This window comes from Bacillus rossius, chromosome 1 (assembly GCF_032445375.1).
Source record: "Bacillus rossius redtenbacheri isolate Brsri chromosome 1, Brsri_v3, whole genome shotgun sequence".
Taxonomy (NCBI): Eukaryota; Metazoa; Arthropoda; class Insecta; order Phasmatodea; family Bacillidae; genus Bacillus; species Bacillus rossius.
Genome location: NC_086330.1, coordinates 139512697 through 139533739, shown reverse-complemented (window position 1 = coordinate 139533739; position 21043 = coordinate 139512697). Strand labels below are relative to the sequence as shown.

Genomic DNA, 21043 nt, shown 5'->3' with positions numbered 1-21043 from the left:
AAATTAGGATAAACGCTTTAGGACAAACGATTTTAGGACAAACGACGTGTACCCAACTGCGCGAGTGTGGCGGGCTCTCGAGGCCAGGCCAAGTTGAGCCCGCCAGGTGACGTAGGGCGACCCGGGAAGCAGCAACTGCGCGCAGGGAAAGCGAAAGCCTATCCGTGGTTTCAAGTACATGCACGTGCTGACTGGCAGCCGCAGGGCGACGAACGAAGTCGCTCACCGCCAGGGTTACCAATCCAAGACGCGCACAGGTTCAGACCGCAAGGTCCCAGCATGGTTGTAACTTTCTGCCCCGACCAACTCTTCTTCCAGACCATCCTTGTCCTGTACTGAACCTGCCTGCTCAATGCTTGCAATTTTCAACCCCGCATGAATAAGCCCAGGGTTTTACCGGGGCCCGACTTTATATAGCCTAGAGTTTAAGATAGGAGTTAGTCATTGCATCAATTGGTGCCAGGGATGGCCAATTCCCAAGCAAAGCACATGATGCATGCATGCTACCCTTTCTGCATGGTGGAAACCCAGCCTGATTAGGCGTATAGGTTTCGTCCTCGGACGCAGAGTCCACCCAAACAAAGACACTTAGTTTTAGTTAGGTTAGCAAAAAATTGAGAGCGAATGTTGAGGCGGCAATATTATCGCCACTGCGCATCTATGACGTGCGCGATAACTACAATTGAATCTTTACTAAGTTCAGAATATGATTACAAATCATCAATATGTCAATAGATACTGCAGGGTGTAAGGCGTCAAGGCCTTCTGGAACTGAAGAAAGCTAGCTTTATTGTTAGGTAGGGTAAGATATGTTTTAATTTTATATACATTAACATTTTAAAAAACAAAATATATAAAACAATTATAAAAATTAAAGTTAATAGTAAATTAAAATAATGCAAATGTAAAGTTTAACACTAATTGATAATTAACCTTTTTCAGTTTTCAGAAACCTGAGTTATAAAATTTAATTGACTAAGTATCACCTTCATCTCGGCCTTCTGATGGAACTTTTTTTTTTCTGCGAGCAGATGGAATCTGTGTCGCGAGCACAGACCTTCGCAGCTCACAGACGCACTGAAACCGTGTCACTCCATCCTGCGTGCGGACATTCTCTTTTGAGAAGTTCAGATTAGGTAGCTAATAAGCACTGCCTTGTTGGGATACAGCCGTAACATAACTCGCGGGCCGTTTTACAGAACGTGTCCGAACCGAATCCCAGTAAGTAAACGAATCGGCAACCGTTTTAATAAACGTTGCCCTGCGCGAGGCTAGAAACTGGTGTCAGCGTATTCTATCGGATGTTTCGCAACCATCGATTCAATTGTTACGGCAAAAATCATATACGTTGCAGCACCGTCGCACGAATTAAATGTTTTTTTCTAATTTTCTCAAATTTTCCAAGTACTTCTTAAATTGAGATTTTTTTCTTGTTATGACCATTAAAGTGTGCATATTGTATTTCAGGATAGTTTCGCTACCATAAAGTTTCATTTGGCACACCAGTACGTTTGGTACGCCCCCCGATATTCACGAAATTAAATATATACGAGTTAATGGCGCCAGACTCGGGTCCGCCATCTGGACGAAATCAACGAAAAAGTGATATTTGCTCATGCGCAGCAATAGATAGGACACCAAAATCAGTTCCCTAAAAATAAGGGACTGACCATATCCTATCGTGCACTAGGAATACGGTTAGGGTACAGATGTAACATATTAAACACCTAAACTTTTTTTTTGTATAATGGAATACCGGCCTTAGTATATCCTATCCGTCGTATCGTCACCGCGATGGTGAAAAATCTTACGGGACTGTAGACGCGGAAGAGGAAATCGACTCGTTAATGGCGACTATCGTGCAAGCGCAAAAACAGTGGCGTAAACACTTGTTGCCTGCGGCCATAGTGTTTTTTTTTTTTTTTAAACAAAACTTGATGCTTGATGCTTACAGAACGACACATGAGCGGCCGTGTACTTCTGGCAACAACTTATCGGAAATTTCCATAGAGCAAAAAGTGTTTCCGCTGTCATGATATTCTTACACAAATGTGACTTCCAAAAAAAAATTTTGAAAACTAGTTTATAGTCCCGGTATAACTATTCTGATTTCTCGAGATCACTCATGCTGAAATTAATCTTTCTAGAAATAATACGCGATGTCCTTGAATATTGTTACATGATTAAGTTTCTTCAACGGAATTATTGTGCTGTATGATATTTATATGTTGAACATTATTGTCCGTGCTGTCGTCGTTGTGTTTTCCATAATACTTGTTTAGTTTCATCGTTGGTTCCGTTTGTCCGACATGGGCTGATTCAGTCTTGTTTTTTTTGTGATTTATTTTATCTTTATATATGTATTTATTTATTTTTGATTTTCGGGATTTTTCCATGACAGTGCAAAACTGTAATGGCGTATGTCTAAAATTATGCATTAAAATGTATATTGTTGTATTGCACTGGTACCATTGTGTGTGTGTTTTTTTTCTCATTATTTTGTCATGATAATGTTTATAATTATGCAATATACATTAGGAAAATCAAAAATACATGAAGGATCTGAAAGTGGTCTACATAATTCGTATAAAAGTGTAGGCTATTTTTCATGTTGTTTTTCAATAAGAATAATCACTTAAGAACATAATAACAATACTTTCAAAGATATTTATTCGATATTGTTCTTTGTTACGTGAATTGTTTTCGATCAATCATGTAATAATGCAACGTATTAGAACCACATTTATGTGAACATGAAATTGGTTGAATAATAAAAATTTTAAGACAAGATTTTTGGAAAGAATAAACTTTTTTTCTTCAAGATTTGGCTTTGTAAATTTTTTTTAATAATTTTCATCATGAAACATGTTTTTTTTGTTCTGTTGCGACATTAGTAAGAAAAATGGGTAGGCATAGTATTCATTGCATGGGTGCTTGCAATGTGAAGCAACATTAATTGAAAAGGGGGAGGGGGGTCGAAACCGGTTTTCCCAGGAAGATAGGTTTTCTTTGGTACGCTGATGGGAACGACCAAAACCTACGGCGTTGTTTGGGTGATAAACACTGCGTGTTTATGGCCAACAAGTTACATTAGTTTGCATAAACGCATCTTGCGTTAATGGAATCGTCTATTCTTTGCGTCGTTTCGTGTTAACGCAAGCAGAGGCGTCATGTCTTGCCATTATGAAAATTTTTGGGACAAATTACTTTGCTTCAGCTTGAGAAAAAAGCATTACATAAATAACCACTAGTTTCTTTTATACCTTCATATATGGAAAGGAATTACTCCGTGGTTTTTGAGTTTTTCACCGTTCATTAAAGCCTCCCATAACTGGTTTATTTGCGTGAACCTCGACCTTTAATTACAACATTTTGATGTGCAGAACTTTTGACTTGCCCAGATATCTATTTCACGTTTATTTACTACATTTTATATTTCTATTTGACAACTTAAAGATCCGTGCTGCGTTGTATGGTTGATAAATATAAAGTACACTAATAAGAATTCACTCACAAGCTAAAATTTGTTATATTCTTTTCCTGCAAAACATAGTGTAAATGTGTTAAAACTATTTGTCCCCGCTACGATGTTATCAAATAGAGTAGAACAGTCATGACAAGACGTAACCAGGACATCCACAGCTGTGACGGTTCCAATTTACTTATTTTGTAGTGCTACTTGACTTTTTTTTTTAAGTCATGAGGAATTGAAGGAAAAAATACAGCTGACGTTGGCTAGGTCGCCAAACTGCGCCCAGAGTTCCAGTTGTTAACGCACCATTTACAAACCGCTCGAGATTTATTAAAAGTGTCTAATTGCGAATAGCATTTAAGAGCCATTGCATGATTCATTCCATTGTTTCTTCTTTATAATGTATTTTCTGGACAGTGAAGAAAAAAGTTAAAACTGTTGTTTTCGCGGACATTTTTAGGTATGAAAATCTCAACACACTATTGTGTTATAGGGACGTGCAGGGAACCTTTATCTTTAATATTCCCTCATAAAATGATAGTGCGACCGCTGAAAGTCCCATAGAGACGCGCTACCGACGATAGGACTGCACGTCAGTTCTGTGCCTGGCGCGTAGAGACTGTAGGCGACGGGCCTTGCCGCTATTTTTTTTCCTAACCTAATTAAAACCTAATTAAAAGTGTATTTTTTTGGAGGGGTCTGGCCTAGGGAATACTCTAAGTGCGTCTCAGGCTAATCATGCTGGGTTTCAGCCATGCAGAAAGGGTAACATGCATCATGTGCTTTGTTAGCGATTGACCAGCTACGGCAGCTACTGTTGCCATGAACAACTTCCCTATCTTAGATCTATAGACTATAACTAGTTAAGTTGAGTGCAGGCTTCGGCGCGACGCGTCGGCGATGACGTCCACCGGGGACCCTCGTCCACAAGGTAACCGAGGACTGTGTGAACCGGGCGAGAGACTCATCGTCCCAGAATGTCTGGAACGCTTGTTGACTTCGTAGACTGGTGGTGGAATAGACCGCGCAGGCAACCTGCGCACGTACAAGCTCGTATTCCTTGAGGTCCCCGCCTACCTGGGTACACTCACGATGTGCAGAAATTAAAAAAATTAACGCGCGATTTAAAAAAAAAAATTGCTCAATATATCCGAGTGAAGACTGTATATGAAAAGCTTTTAAGGAAACGCTGATGGCGGATGATTAGTTGTGTTTCCGAATTTAGTTTTTAAACTGTATTTTTAGAAGTGTGAAAATAGCTAACACGTGTGTTTTCAGAATAGTTTGTAGGCATTAAACTCCTGGTACAAGTTCTTGAAACAACTCAAGGGACTTGCACGACACCTTTATCGTTATTGATCCGCCATATCATGTTATGGTCACCACGCATATCTCATAGTTTCCCTATGCACGACGAGAAGATCAGAGACTTGCGCGTAAAAGCGATAGCTCGCTTGAAGAACCAGCGAGCGTCGCACTTATCATCACCCCGCCTCACTAACACATATACACCACTGACCAGGCGAGCTCCTTAACGTTGTGGCGTACGCGTTTAAAACATTGCTTAGGTTATAAAAAATTTCAAATCCATGCGAAAAATGTTGCAGGTTAATTAAATTGGACTTTGCCTGAGGTCACGACTGCAAAAGCCGGCTGAGCACAGCGAGTGTTTGATATATGTCCAAAACAAGGATTAAACTTATTGAATTTAACTGAAATGCGTGTTTAAGGGTACAATTTGTATACATAGGCATTTCTTTGGTTACATCAGCTTATTTTAACAGTTATATTGACAAATCATATGTTAATGATACTAGCGAGATGGTGACACATCGAAGCGTTAAAGGTGTAGTGTGAATATGCGGAAGACCACACCCCTGAAATAAACATCTGCCATCCTCCTGTTCATAAAACGAACTTATTTAAGGCACGTCCGAATGCAATTTATAAAAGGCATGTATTTTTCGCAAAATAATCTGATCGCTCATTAGACTGCGCTAGCGATTGTTCCCTTGTGATTGGCAGCTGTCTGCAAGAGATGCCATTGCTCTTTTTGACCGGGCCAATTAGGTCGTGTTTGGTTCCGCACTGGATGGTATGCTGACAGTTGACATGTACCTCAAATAAATCCAGTCAACCACGAAACGCAGACAATGTTACAAACTTTTTTTTTTTAACACAGCTGGTCTGGAAAGCTTTTCGCGAAACGTACATGACCCTAGTAATTGATGTAGCCAATAACTTGGTCTCCAACTGTGTAAATAACACGGTGTATTACACCGTGTAATTTAAACTGTACGTACGTTATGTTAGTGACACGGGAATAATATTGATTGGCTTATGCGCAGAAGTCATGAATCTGTCTGAATCTTGTTTAGTTTCTGCCGGTAGTAAAAGCTCTTTAATTCGACACGTTTGGGACCAAGGCCATGCGGAATAAGCTATTTTCCGGATTATCGAACAGCAATATTGTTTTAAGAAGTAAATAAAAAATTAATATACCTACAGTGCAGTGGTGTCAACCCTTTCAGACTTTTCGTCCACTGAAGTGGACAATTTATATACCTATGATACATTGAGTTTATGAAACCTTGAATGTTTTGGTTAAGGCGTTCTCACATTTTAGTGGACGTCATTCTTTATGGTTATAAAATAAATACTTTTATTAATTTTATATAATATTTATTTATTAGTATTATAATTATAGTGTTAAGATTATTACCACAACATTACAAAAACAGGTGGTTTAGTTACAATAAAAAAAATTAAAATTAGTTATATCTTAGGAATTGACAAAGTGTGACAAAGAGTTAAAAACACGTTGTTACAAGCTGATCTATGGCTGTACAACGTATGTACACAGTTGTCATATTTTGCAATCGTGACATGTAACTCGCTAGTAAACAGTAATACATCTGGGGCTCGATCGGTGCCGGACTGCACAACTCTGACTGCAACTTCCGCAGAGGCTAGCGAGGAAGGTCGCCGGCAGGGCATGGCGTCTTGCTCTTCGGTCCGCGACGTGTAACGAGAGACTTGAACGTCGGGTTGGGCGACGAACCCTCCAATTACCGCCAGGGTTGCAGGCAAGGTCTCGTCCTCCCCCCCTTCACCATTTTGCAGACTCACCTGCATAAACCCACAAGGATTTGTATCACAACATGAACACATGGCTTGCAATCACATACAGGCTAACTATATAGAATTGGTGTAATGCCCGAGGAGCGGAATATCATGAACGTCATTCAAATTTGCCGTGTAATACACGTGAAGCTACAGCATACCTAATAGTTAAGAGTCGTCAAACCAGACGAGCGCCTCCAAGAAAATGCTCAGGGCTGTTTACTTCCAGGTTCGGCCTTGCTCGCTTTATTGGACGGGTTAGTAAAATCTGTATTAGGGCAACTTTAAAGTGTTTCTCATTTTGGAAATTCTGTATCTTTTAGAAGTCATACTTCTTTAGGCACGTTATGAAAAAATGCGAGTGAAAAAAAACTACATACAAATAAAAATTATGTGCGTGCTTTTAAATCTTATACTTAAGTGATTGATATTGAATAATTTTCCGTATAATTAAAAAAAATATTTATGTAAATATTAGTGCTATAAATTGTATTATATAAACGTTTTCAATTTTATTTATATAGTGAGGTTATCTTCCCGTACCTATAATTTATTTATATTATAAATCATTACATCATTATAAAATAAATAATTAAAATTAATAATTTAGAATTATTAATATTTCTCTATTATTTTTCGAAATTAAATAATGTGTTTATATACGTGTTTATATTAATATTGAATACTGAGAAGGTATTTATTTAATTGATTTAATTTGATAGAGTATATTTTACGAACCGTACTTATAATATCAGTCCAGTATTTTTATTAAATATTTTCATGCAAAATTAAAGTTAGTTTTTATTACGTCAAGTACGTATAACGTCAAACGCGCGTACATAAGTACTCGAACCCGTACAATTTTATGTTGAGGTACAGAATATACGTTTTGAATAAGCGAGGACACGTTCAACGAGGTGTCAATGTCGTTGTCCGCAGGCGTACGTGTCGTGCGCGCTCGGCATCCACAACGTGGGCTACGTGATGATCTGCTTCGGCGTGGTGAACGCCATGTGCTCGCTGCTGTTCGGCTCCATCATGAAGTTCGTGGGGCGGCTGCCGCTGATGCTGCTGGGCGTGGGCGTGCACGCGGCGCTCGTGGTGGTGCTGCTGCACTGGCGGCCGCACCCCGCCTCGCCGCTCATCTTCTTCGCCATCAGCGGCCTGTGGGGCGTCGGCGACGCCGTCTGGCAGACGCAGGTCAACGGTGAGTGCCTCGCTCCCGCTCGCTCCCGCACCTTCCCCCCGAAACCAGTCAGTTGCCGAGATGACAGTCTTTAATACTACAAGAAACATGTTCAACTCTCTACAAAACATCAAATTCAAAAGTTTTTATTCACACATTTTGCACTTTACAGGTTTTGTGTGTATAATGCGACATCCCAGCATTCAGTGCTTCTTTGCCTAAAACTAATTCATATATGTACAGAAATTATTTAAATTAAACATGTTGTTAATAAAAGGAAAATTTATAATAAAAAAAACCTTTTGTATCAAAACATGGCGATGGGAATTTTTCCACGTGTAAAATAACGTTTTTTTTTGTTTTTTTTTTCCCCGAAATAATGCTGAATATTTCTTACGAACATTGACCCATAATTTTATATTTTATTTGCTGTTTCATTCAAGCATTATCTATTTTGTTTTATTGTGCTTCTTAATAAAGAAAAAAAGTTTTACTTCCCCCCCCCCCCCCCCGGTTCCCTCTCTCAGCAATACACAGTGGTAAGTGAATAATAATTCGCATGTAGACAGTGTAAACAATCGTGTTTAAAATCACTGTGAAGTCTATATGTGCATGCTATAAGAGGAATGTAGTATTAAAAAAAAATATTACTTTGAATATAATTTAGGTGAACTATAACGTTCATTATTCCCATTTCACATCACACATTGCAAGCGCTGCTTTGTCGGCCGCTGAAGACGCTCGTGTCCGGGCGTAACTAACTGTATGCAGGCCTCGTTACCATCCTTCACCTGAGAAACTCTAGTCGGCGGCTCAGTAACGGAGCCGTCGGTGAAAGCAGACGTCCTGTTCTTTTTGACACGGCCGTGTTGTACAGCATGCCTGACGCGTCAGCAGTTTCGAGAAGTTACACCCTTATGACGAAGGGACAAAGAGATTCCCCAAGTTCATTTACCCCGAGTTAAATTTCTGTGATTTGGAGTGAATGATTGTATTAAATTATCCCTCTGTAACATGGTGGGTCATGGTAGGACATGGTTGGGCATAGTAGAACATGTGGGACATGTTGGGACATTTTAGATCATGTTGGTAAATGGAACATGATAGGCTATTGTAGGACATGGTGGTGGGGTATGGACGGATATAAGAGTACATGGTGGGAAATTGTGATAGCTGTTAAGACATGCTAGGGCATGGTGGGACATACTGGGACATTGTAGGATATAGAATTAATCCACACGACTAATTGATATGGAATGATGACCAAATTTCTGTGAATAAAATACCTCAACAAATGTGTGTAATTTGTACAGATACAGTAATTGTATTCTAGGATCTCCCAGCTTCCCTGATATTAGTTTACAGTGACATATTAGTCCCCATTTTCTTAAATTCTATATCTTGGTTGTAAAAAAATTAATGATTACAACTTAACAATTATATTGAAAAATAACAATACCAAACTATGGGGCCATGATTCAATTGAATTTTATTCGCAAGGCTTGGTGAGAAATGGATGTTAGACAAGAAAGGTGACTTTGTAGTTATTCCTGATTGCCTACCGATAACCAATCGTAACTCACTTGTACAAACCAGAAAAAAAATTTTCCTGTTCCTAACCATTTCTCTAGGACACTGATAAAAATGTTATCGTGCGGCTGTACACACGGTACAGTTAAAACTGTAAATTTATCGATGCACGAAGTCAAACCAATACATTTATATGAATTCTAGGTATCAATACTTATTAGCTTAACATTTGTGTTTCAGAATGCAGTATAAATTGATCCGTCTGTTTATTTCATTCTATAATGCCTACACTAATGTTGCTATAAAATAGTATATGGTTCTATCCCGGCTCCATGCATGACCCAATATACCAACTAACTATAATAGAACCTATAGTAGTCTTTAACCTTTCTTTACGCAGCTATGGTCTCGTAAGAAATATTTCTTCGTAGGCAAGTGAACACTTTAATTTCCAAATAAAATTTATTGTGGTAAAATCTTTTGATAAGTGAAATTAGTGAGAAAAGCTAGCGTCTAAAGTGCAGTGTTAACAATTGTTTTTGGTGTGTGGAGGTTAAACACTAGTATGTTTTATTAGTCTTGGGTCAGAATTTAAAGTTATTCGTGAGAAGATGGCAACATATGAATGGTAATTACATCGCAGTACATGATAATTACCTCGCTGTACTTTCAGCTATTGCGTGTACCCAGTAGTTGTGGACTAATTGCTTAAAAGCACCAGCGTAACCACCACGAGAGCGAAAGCTGTTTTTCATGAAATGTTACCGTAACGAAGGCATTGCATTTGCCATCACTTTTTTTTGTAAACATCTTAGCTCTCGGTATACGGCATTTGGTAGGAGTAATTTCGTGAATGGAACAAATGTCGCATGGAACGGAACTGTGTAACTACGGCGCTGCCATCTGTGGCGGATGGTGTGAACTGAGTTCACAAAGACAAAGGAAAACTTTATAGTATTAACTTATTAATTAACGTTAACAAGATGGGCATCATTTTAATAGAATTCCTTTGTCGAAAATCAGGTCCAAACCAGGGGTTTTATTATTTTTTTTCGCTTTAATCGGAAAAGTTTAATTATTTAGTTTCACCTTTCGCTCTGCGAATCGAATGATTCGATAGTCGACGTAGATACTCCAACGAATTCTAGCGGCGGGTGCGGAAACTAAGTTTGATTCGCGTCAAGAAATATAGTTGAAATCTCTATTTCCGTATAGTTATCATGCTCGGCATTATTTTAAAGAATTGTGCGTTAAATTACGTGTCCGAGTTGATTATTTGAAGTTTATTTGTAACATGAGGAACATGAATTTCTTCGTTACTGAGGTTAGATGTTTACACATCACTGGCGAGTAGGTACTGAAAGACTCTATCAATGTTTTTTTTTATATAATAACGGGTAAGATAAACAACTAAAACAGGTAATTTTTAAAAAAGCTATATTTTGCATTTTGTAATTCTCAAGGGGAAATAATATTTTTTCTCGGTACAGTCAACACTTCTTTATCTTATTGCTCAAGGGGTCTTCGGTGTTTGAGAGAGCCGACCTTCTTGACGTTAGAAGTACTTCGTCTTTCTTCGCGAGGGGTGCGGGGTTCGAGTCCCGCGTAAGGCATGGCTATGAGTTTGTATCGTCTACATTGGTTAGCACATGTGTCGAAGTCAACGGAACTGTCAAAGGTAACTGTCAATAACAATTAAATAAATTGGAATAGTTAGTTTGTTAGTGATGAAAAAATCTCTTAGCCACTCATTGATGGGAGAAATAAATTTATTGTTTAAAAAAACTTTAAAAAAACGTTTATCGTTGAATAAAATAAAAATAAAAGTTAAATTTAAGTTTTTGGTCCAACAGCCAAATAATGCACTACAACTCCGTATAACTAAAACGTGGGGTGCTTGATATAATTTGTCTTTAAATTTCCTACTAGTAATAACAATATGATTTGTAGTAGATTTTCTGTCACTAATTTAGGATATATTAATTACGGAAATGAGTATATGAACATAATGATCTCAAAATTAGTAATGGGGTGCTTCATGGGCGCAAATCTGTAGGATTCGCAAGTGGGGCCCGCGGAAATTTACGGCCCCGGGAGGGGGGGGGGGGGGAGAATTTTGCACGTGGGTTTAGCCGAAACGCCATATCTGGATGCGGTTAACCGTATGCTGTACACTGCCCGTATTTTGGCCTACATGCATGCGATAAAAAGAAAACTTTAAAATATACAGACAGTTTTCCATAATACATAGTTTTGACATAAACATGTTTCACGGTCACGCTTTTGCAAGTGCACGCAGGCCCCCCTTAGTGAGGGATTTTTTAGTTACAAGGGGGATCGGGCCCCCTGCCCCCCTTCACCCAAATGTACGCCCAGAGGGTGCATGATATCGTTTGTCTTAAATTTTCTATCACTAATTTAAGGATATAGTCATTACGAAAATAAAAGAAGAGAGCACCCCACACTCTTAGTTATACAGAGTTATGGTGCATTATTCGGATGTTGGACAGTAAACTCACTTTTTTTTTTTTAATTTTCAGTTCATTCAAAGATAAAAGCTTTTTTTGTGTTTTTTTTTTGTTTTTCAAACTATAAGTTGATTTTATTCTTTAGTTTCAAAATAAAATAATTTAATATGAGTAATTGAAATAAATAAATAATACTGTATATGAGTGATTGAATTGTTTATTTGTTACAATGAACTTAATATCAGTCATTAATGTTTACGTAATCTAGTCATTTCATCTAATGCGTCAACATTAATGGCACTTTTTATTGTTATCTTAGAGCAATCAAGTTCTACCTGGAGACCATCCAGTTACTTTACGCGACTTATAACTACAGTATAGCCTTGCATTATAAGCACGGTAGATGCCCAACTCAGTATTAATGGCAAAATTTGCCTTTCAGTAGTACCATAGCTGTATTTCTCTGGAAACTGAATGGCTATTGGTTTAATTATATGTCCACCATCTGTGCTGAAATCAACACGGACTGATGGAATGTCCGTATCATACACTTGATCACGCCGGAAGAGTGGCCAGATAATTTCAGATATAGAACCCTTACTGCCATTAACGAACCCCGGGCACATTTCCCACCATAACCTGATATTTTTGATCGGAAACGCTCCAATTCGAAAACGATTGAGTTTTAAACTTTTCGAAATTTTTGGACTATAATTCCCCCCCCCCCCCTTTTCACTCCACCATCCCCCCAGGGTAACAGTCGACCCCGGGGCAAATACCCACCATACCCCGACCTCATGGATACACAAGAAGCCTGGTTATTACCCATAGCTCAAAATTAGTGATTTTTTTTAACCCTTTTGACCTCCACTCCCGCTTAACAGTAAAGTCTTAAGTTATCAAAATATTGTATTGTCAAAGGTAATTTATATCTATGCAAAATTTCAACACATTCGGAGGTCGCAAAGTGGGTAAAAATGGAATGGATAGATTTTATTACATAGTCCATTCATACATACATACTGGTGAAGCTAATAAAAGCGTGATAAAAACACGCCTTTCACCAGAGCGATCCAAAGTCATATTTCTGGTGGGTAAAATTAGGATTTTTCACGAGAATAAAACATGGTGGACGTTGAGATAGTGTGTGTGTTCCTCGGTGTGCTCCCGTTTCCCCCACCCAGTCATGCCTCCAGTGTTCCATTCCCAACTCATCACCTCTCAGCCTTTCAAATGAGTTCAGTGTTGAAACTCTGAGCTCTAATTTAGTCATTAATTCGTCTCTCATTGATGCTTTCTTCCATACGACATCGGTGTTTACATATTATGATCCTAAAGAGCTGGGTTTGAGGGGGGTGGGGGGGGGGGGGGGAGAGAGAAATAAAAACAACAAATTTCTAGAAAATTTACTAACATGTTTGTTGCTGGTATTTCAACATTTCGAAAGAAACTAATTACGAAATTGAGACACTGCCTCAGCTTTGAGAAGTTCTACTAACTGCAGCCTGAAAAATTTTTCATAATATTTCTCTTCCGAAAAATTAGCCCCTTTTATTTTCCGTTTGGGGCTGTATACGCCCATGACTGGGTGAGATGCAAAAATGGCATGAAAGCAATCAAAAGTCGTATAAGGGAAATTAGAGGTTACTGTAGAAAAAAAAGGATGTAATTAATTAACTTTAGTATTTCCATACAACTTTCATTAAAGATAAGTTTATCACATGAATTTATGCGCTTGGACATAAGTAAACTTTGTTGCTTCTTTCTTTAAACGCCAAAGGTTTATTGCCTTTTTCCTGAGTTATCGTTTCTGACTACTGTAATGGCTAGGGGCATGTATTTTCTGCGAAAAATGTCGAGACTAGTTGTGTGTTCAAACATTGTAGCATCGTCTGTGTCGCGTGATTGGTCGAGTTTCGGGTACACGTCCACTGTCAGCACACGAGTCGCAGTAATTTTTATTGCGGAAGCAAGACTCGTCCTGATTGGCCTGGTCAAATATGGCAATGTCTTCTCCGGCAGACGACCGCCAATTTTGGCACGGGCATTCTTCATTGCGGTCTGATTTGCGCTGATTGGTCGTGGAAAAAAAAAAGTACACGTCCCTAGCAATGGCTGCACTAGTGGCCAATGTTATTTGCACTGGAGAACCGTCGAGTCGGAGCAGACGTGCGCAGCGCGCCGCGGGCCGTTGGCCTGGAACCAGCCGGATCCGACGTTGCCACATCTGTCGTCGCCGGAGCTCTCGCCGGGATTAATGAACCTGCCCGGGACGATGACAAGTAAACAACTTTCCTAGCGGACACGCAACGTGGGCCTTCCTAACCAGCCGACTGCCCGGGGTTGTTTACCAAAGAGAATATATAAAGGTCGGTGGACCTAGAGTAAATTGCTTTGAAGTATCTCTCAGTGATTGTAAGATACGAACGTAAACAAATATTACGTAATGTTACGCGCTTATCCCGAATTTATTGCCGATCTGATGACGTAAAAAATAAATTCCTTGGAGGTCAGAAACATTGGCGAGCGCCTACTTCGGAATTCTTACGATGTTGTTTTATTATTATTATTTTCTTGTAATGACTTCAGTTATAATGATATTTCTGCATTCGCGTTTAACGTTAATTCACAATTTTTTTCCATAATATGTTTAGAAAGTGCAGTAAAAGGTCACACAAGTATTCGCAATCATGATAACTTGCGTAATATATTACAGCACACTTATAATGTTTAGTTTATTTGATGACAAAATTTGCGTACTTTTTACAGGACGATTTAGGGTAAATTAAAATTCAGCTTGATATCATAAATATCACCAATTATAGTGACGGATTGTAGGACAACGGAGCAGTGTGTCAGAATGTAATGTTGGAGTTTCCACGCGGAATAGTAAAAGGTGTGTGTACTCAGTGCGTAGTGCACACGCCTTTGGGAAAGACTGTACCAGAGCGGCGACCGCTCCACCGGTCCTGCAGCATTCCCGGTATTTATAGCCTCGCTCGGGGGAGCAACAAATACCGAGAGATTGGTTCCCGCCCACTCTTATCCCTATTCCGTGGCTGCGGCTGTGAGCTGAGTGCGCCCCGATTCGCCGCGATTGGGTTGTCGCGTCAGGGCTCGATGTTGCCTGCCCGTGCCACCTTGTCCGCAGCCGAGGATAGCCTGCCGTTCACACGGGCGAAAGCCACGGCCACAAATCGAACAGTTCCAAGTTTACCGAAGTAAAATATCAGGTTGTGCTAGGTCAGGTCAATACAGCATGTCCATAAAAGAATGTCCCAGCTTCGACGGTGTATTATAACAGTTTAACTTACACTATTTACAACAAATCATACATCAAATTGAAGGTAAACTAACCTAGTTTTTGACGTGAATACGTCTTTAAAATTGCTTCCATAGTGGGAGGCAATTCAAAAAAACGAATAACAAAATCGGGGGATACAGTTTGGTGTTGCAGCTACATATCTATCATCTCCATCGAAAATATAATTTCACCACTGGATAGCTAAAGGATCAAAGAATTCGTTACGCTAAGTGAGGACTGTGACGCATCGCTCGCGGTGGAGAGGTCATCGCCGCCATTTTGAGGTCATTTTGCTGCGTTTCGAGATTTACATTTAAAATGTTATTTTCCTATGTAGGTGTATACTAAATAGTCAAATCGTTTATAAAATCTGTATGAGGAAATGCCAGGTGATTTATTTATAGGGTTTTGTACTTTTTCATTTAGCTTATATGACGATGGGAATTTTAATATTCTGACCTTGTAGTATAACATACACCAAACATCAAATTAACGCAATTTTCACTAAAAATTATTCTCACTGAATGAGATTGCTTGCAGCTAGTACACTAGTCATTTTCATCATGTCTGTCGTCTTCTTGGTTTTGTCAATATTCAACACGTGATAGAAATTAATAATAAGTATGTTTCTCATATTTAAAAGTAATAACAATTTGAGCGTTTTATAAAGTTAAAACTAAATAGAATAAAATACATGGTATCGGAAATTTTACTAAAATACGATAGCTTGAACAGTTATTTATTTTTTCAAAGTTTGCTAATGGGTTGAGCTATTAGAAAACCTGTCTCGCTGCTCCTTAAAGCGTATCCACCCCCTTTTAGTGGCTTGGTCCTCGTGCGTGGAAGGTCTGCGGCTGTGATACCAACATACAGGCTTAAGTCCTACGTATGAGCACCGAGTGGGTACTCGAGATTTTATGAGCCTGCCGTCATCTAGGAAGGTCCCCATAAGCCTCGTGGTGAGGACTGTGTATTTTACGTGAAATAAATCTGAACCATCATTAGACTGCAAAAAGGATGACTGCGCTAGCTATTGTGTATCCTTGTAACAAGCGGCCCCTGCTACAAGAGTAGCCTTTTGCCCTATTTGGCCGGGCCAGTCAGGACCTGCTGGCTTCCGCACTGGACGGCTGTGATTCGTGTGTCGACAGTAGACGTACACCTGAAAGATGCTCAAACAGTCACGAATACAGACGATGCTGTAGTGTTTTAACCCCCAATTGTTCTCGAAATCTTTTCGCGAAAAATACATGGGAATTAGGGATTAGGAAATATTTGTGGCAGAACAATAATATTGTAAGATATTTATAGTGTTAAAATCGTCATAAATAGCCCTGAACTAACAGTAGTGACGAGAAAATGAATAATAAACACGGCATGTGAGACCCCAACGTTGGCAAGAGGCGCCTCGGTCCAGCGGAGACTGCTCGCGTGTCTGGAGTAGGAGGGGGGGGGGAGGGGAGGGGGGGAGGGGCAGGAAGCGGAAGCGGAAGGCAGGCCAGATCGACTCGTTGAATAATGCAGGCCAGTTTCCCTCAACGGACCGTCGCCTTCCTGGTCGGTGCCTCTGCGTCCTTGCTTCTGGCTCCCCCTCTCCTTCGTGCTGCTCTTCCGCTGCAGTCCCCGGCCGGCATATGCGCCAACATATTTAACAAAATATAGAATAAAATGCCGTAGAAAACAAGTACGATATTCTTCTGAAGGTAAACTATAATACTTTTAAAAATAAATTTTGTTTTGACTAGTAAGAAAAATAATAAAAGTAAAAAAAATATTTGTTTTAGTGTTTTTTTTTTTTTTTAATTTTACCCTAAATGTGATAACTACCGTAGTAATTAATGAGTTTTGAAATCATCCTGTAACAATCAAAATGCCTATTTATAAATTTTATTCACCGAGATTCCCTATTATTTTGTTTTAGTTTGGGTATGGGTGAAAAAATAGTAGTTACTGAAGAAAAATTATGTAGTGGTTTCATTAATATTTAACATGTACGTTCCTCTTTTACCCGCAAGAAAACGTTTTCCTTATTTTCGTGGCGATTCGGACATAACCTGTATTGTTAGTTCGGCATGCTTTGCGTCATTAGTTGCAGACGTGTCTTGAAATTATAAGCCTTTTTTTCCTCGTTCTGAGCCTCCGCAAGAGACGCGGCCTTCGGTTGGTCGTTGGAGCCCGCGAGGGGGGGGGGGGGGGGGAGGTGCGGCTCGAAGGAAAAAGAAAAGCGCGAACGGTACCCACGCGTCCTTTGTGCCCCGCCTGTTCTCGGAAGGCCGTGAACGAAGTGTGTTTTTCGCGCGCGTCAACCTGGCGGCAGCTCGTCCACGCTCGTCCACGCTCGTCACCTTCCCCGGACCAGGCTGGCGCTGCTGGAAAATATATTTAAAAAACTCTACTGCTGGTACATATACATTTGTTTTTAATTCGTGATTTTTTTTAACAAGGCTTCGCTTAAGCCAAACAATGACGATGGGAGAAGCAATCGGTAATTTTAACGAACAGAAATGTTTTCATTTCAGATTTGTTTTTTTCTTTTCTTGAAAGGCAATGTGGGGCTGGAGACGAAAAACGATTTAGGGAGTCCACAAACTCCCAAAAGCCACAGCATAACCAAACGCACTCGGTGTAGACTTTGTTATTGATTTTTGATTTTGATAGTGTTTTACGTCGCTGGGTTTATAAACTCCACAAGGGACGCAACACGCAACCAACGCAATGAAATCACAGTCGCAAGACGTTACCAACTCTATAACTTAAAGACAACAAATTTCTACACCAGGCTTCTGTCGGTAATTTATAACACGGAAACAAAAGAAATTGTCATCAATTTGATTATCAGAAACCTTTTTTCTTTCATTGTGTAAATATAATGTATATAATTTAAAAAAAACACAAGAACAATTATTTCAGTATTCGCCAGTGATGTGATCTAACATCGAAATGAGCAAATCCATATGTTTTCGTGTTGCAAATAATGCACTTATAAAACGAAACTCTGCCACAAAATTTAACGTAAAAGTCATGTTAATAATGCCGAACGTGATAAATATATTCGCAAATGGTGTTTTCAACTAAATATCTGGACGTGAATCACAGTAGGTTCCGCACCCGCCGCTAGCATTCGCTGCCGGAGCAGCTGCGTCGACTATCGAATCATTCTATTTGCAGACCGAAATGTGGTTCTATGTAATTAAACGGCTCAGATAAAAGCGAAAAAGACGTGAAGAAAAATACTAATTCCAAGCTTTAAAACCTGATTTTTGACAAGGAATTTTATTAAAATACTGATCTCATTAAACTTGTTTCACAGTGCACCACAGCTGGTAGCAACAGTGGTTACACTTTCGTTCCATTCCCAAAATTACTCCTGCCAAATGCTTTATATCGAGAGGTAAGATGTTACACATTAAAAAAAAATCGTGCTTCTCTGCACGTAACGTCTGCTTCTTTAAAAGTTTTCGAATACTTCTCTTCAACCAAGTCCGTTGAAAACGCAAGTTAAACCGCAAGCAAGTCGGAAGTCGAACTATACTTGCGTTGAGCTATTGCGTCTTGAGTGGTTCATGAACCCGGCCGTAAAGTGACGAGAACGTAATTCTTGGTCATGACGGGGCTGCCGGGGATGCGACCCACGACCCTCGCCGCGTGATGAGCGTGTCGCGCGGCGAACCACCTCGCGGTCTCCGAGGACTGCGCAGGCGAACACAGTTTATGCTTCCCCGAAGATGGCGGGGATCTTTATACTATTTCGTCGAGTGTAAGCAACTAGAAAGTGGTAAAAGTAGGGGAGGGGGAGGGGAGGGTTCGTTTATGCCCCAGCGCCGGCGGCCATTCGCGGTCGCTGCAGGTCGTCGACACCGGACAACCGGCCACCGGCCCTGCTGCTCTTGTTGTGCCGGCGGCTGTCCCCCCTCCTCCTGCCCGCTCCCCCTCCTTCCCCTCCCCTCCCCCGCCTCTACGAGCCGCCAGTCCGTCGCTGCTGCACCGGTGTCCAGGGCTGGTAGACTTGCACGCGCCCCGCGGGCTTTGGGTCGGCTTTTCTTTTCCAATAAAACCCATTTAAAAAAGAACCGTCTATGAACTTCTTGAGTTTTTTTTTTCAGTGAAGAAAAATAATTACAAAAGTTAGTTTTTTTTTTAAAATTAAAATTCAACAAATGACACATACAAAGAATGTACCTAGGTACATTATTACAGATGAACACAAAAGTACGAAAAGTAATAAGCTGATATTAGCGCATTATAAATAATCCCTTCGAAATTCGTACAAGTAATAGATAAATAATATTTCGTTTAGAAAAAACTTATATTGTAAAAACTGTATACAAGTATATTTTTAAAAAAATCAATGTAAAAAATTAGGATTTATTGTAAAAAAAACCACATGGTTTGAGGTTTTTTGCCCGTGTTTTGCCAACCCTGCCGTAGACTAATAACAAACGCAGACATTATTTTCCTTCGGCTAACGTCGCCCTCGTTTGTCCTTGTGTAGACAGAGTGTGTAGGAATTCGACCGACAAACTCCAGCTGGAGTTTCAACACGAAAAAAGAAAAGATGAGACAACAAAACATATCGTCTGTCATTTGTAAGAAGGGGCCATCTTACATTTTTGTTGAAAATGAGTTAACTGCAGAAATACATGTTTTCTTTCATCCTTCATGGTCTGTAAGAAGGGGATAACTGTATCTCTAATAGTTTTTAAGATATGACAGGGGCTAACCATAAATAATTAAAATACAGTGATGCATTACAGTGTTCTCATTTTGTTTTTCTGCTCTCCTGAAAAGTTTATGTTTTGTAGGTTAGCCCCTTCTTACAAATGACAGACGATATATAAAACCTAATTCTAAGGTAATTTCCCAGGCTAGTGTATGCCTTTGCGGCTGGTTAATGCTTAATTGAATAAATCTATACAACCACCGCATGTTGGTGCTGCCGTGAAATTATTTCATTGAACTAATTTTTTTTGGGGGGGGGAGGGGGGGGAAATTCGTCAAAAAAAATTGTGGGGAAGAATGGCATTATTCCTAATAATTACAATTTAATTTTTTTTTTAAGTTTCAAGATTTACTGTAGTTATAGAACTTTGTTCAATTAAACATTATCTAGACATTTAGTGCTTCAACACGTTCTCAGTTAATTAAAAAACGTTCTCAGTTAATTAAAAAAAATCTGTTGTTTAACTCCAACTTGAAAGCCGTATATGGTGGAAGCACTTTCAAAAAAAATATGTTTTCATTTTATTTTTTTCGTGATGAACCTGTAGCTGTTTTTTTTTTTTTTTTTTTCGGTATAGTTCAGACTCAACCCGTATTTTCAAGGTAGTAAATTAGGCGAGTTGCAGCACGCAGTCTTCTCGTCGTGCATGGAGCAACAATGAGATCTCAGCGGTAAAAATAATATCATATGGCGAAAAATAGAGGAAGATATAGATACAGGTCCCGAAAGTTTTTTCAGTAGTATGTGCCGAATGTTTCATGTAATTTTCTAAAATACTGTTTTCTAATTTTCTAAAATACGGATTAAAAACGAAATAGGGGAAACATAACTCATCCGCCCTAATCGTATTTTTTTTAATGCTTTTCGTGAACTGAGCCCATTCGGATGTTTTGAGCTTTTCCAAATAGCGTGGTTTTTTTTTTTTTCCTGAAGCTCAGCACACCGTGTGTTTGTGCCGGGTAGGCGGGGTCCCGTGTAGAAGTATTTTCCTGACGTCACTGGTGTTCCCTGACGTCACTGGTGTTCGCCGAGCACACCCGGAGCGCAGGAGCTCGGTCCGCTGGGGAGACAGACACAGCGCGGGGCAGGCCGTCTTGGCAGTCGGCAGTCGGTCGGCGGGAGAAATGGAAAGTGCCGCACTGTCCGGCGCCGACTCCTGTCGCCCGGTGGCAACTAACACACACACACTCTGCGGATTAAATTGTGTTTTTATCCCCGACGTATCGTTGTCCGACCGCTT

At 39.8% G+C, this 21043-nt stretch overlaps 1 protein-coding gene across 4 annotated transcripts in view; it reads left to right on the top strand.

The window, feature by feature from the left end:
• Positions 1-21043, top strand: part of LOC134546219 (UNC93-like protein) — a 530827-nt gene that overhangs the window by 498285 nt on the left and 11499 nt on the right. For all 4 annotated transcript variants that reach the window (XM_063388842.1, XM_063388844.1, XM_063388845.1 and 1 more), the window contains exon 5: positions 7535-7802. In XM_063388842.1, the coding sequence (XP_063244912.1) occupies positions 7535-7802 (268 nt within the window). The remainder of the gene's footprint in view (positions 1-7534; positions 7803-21043) is intronic.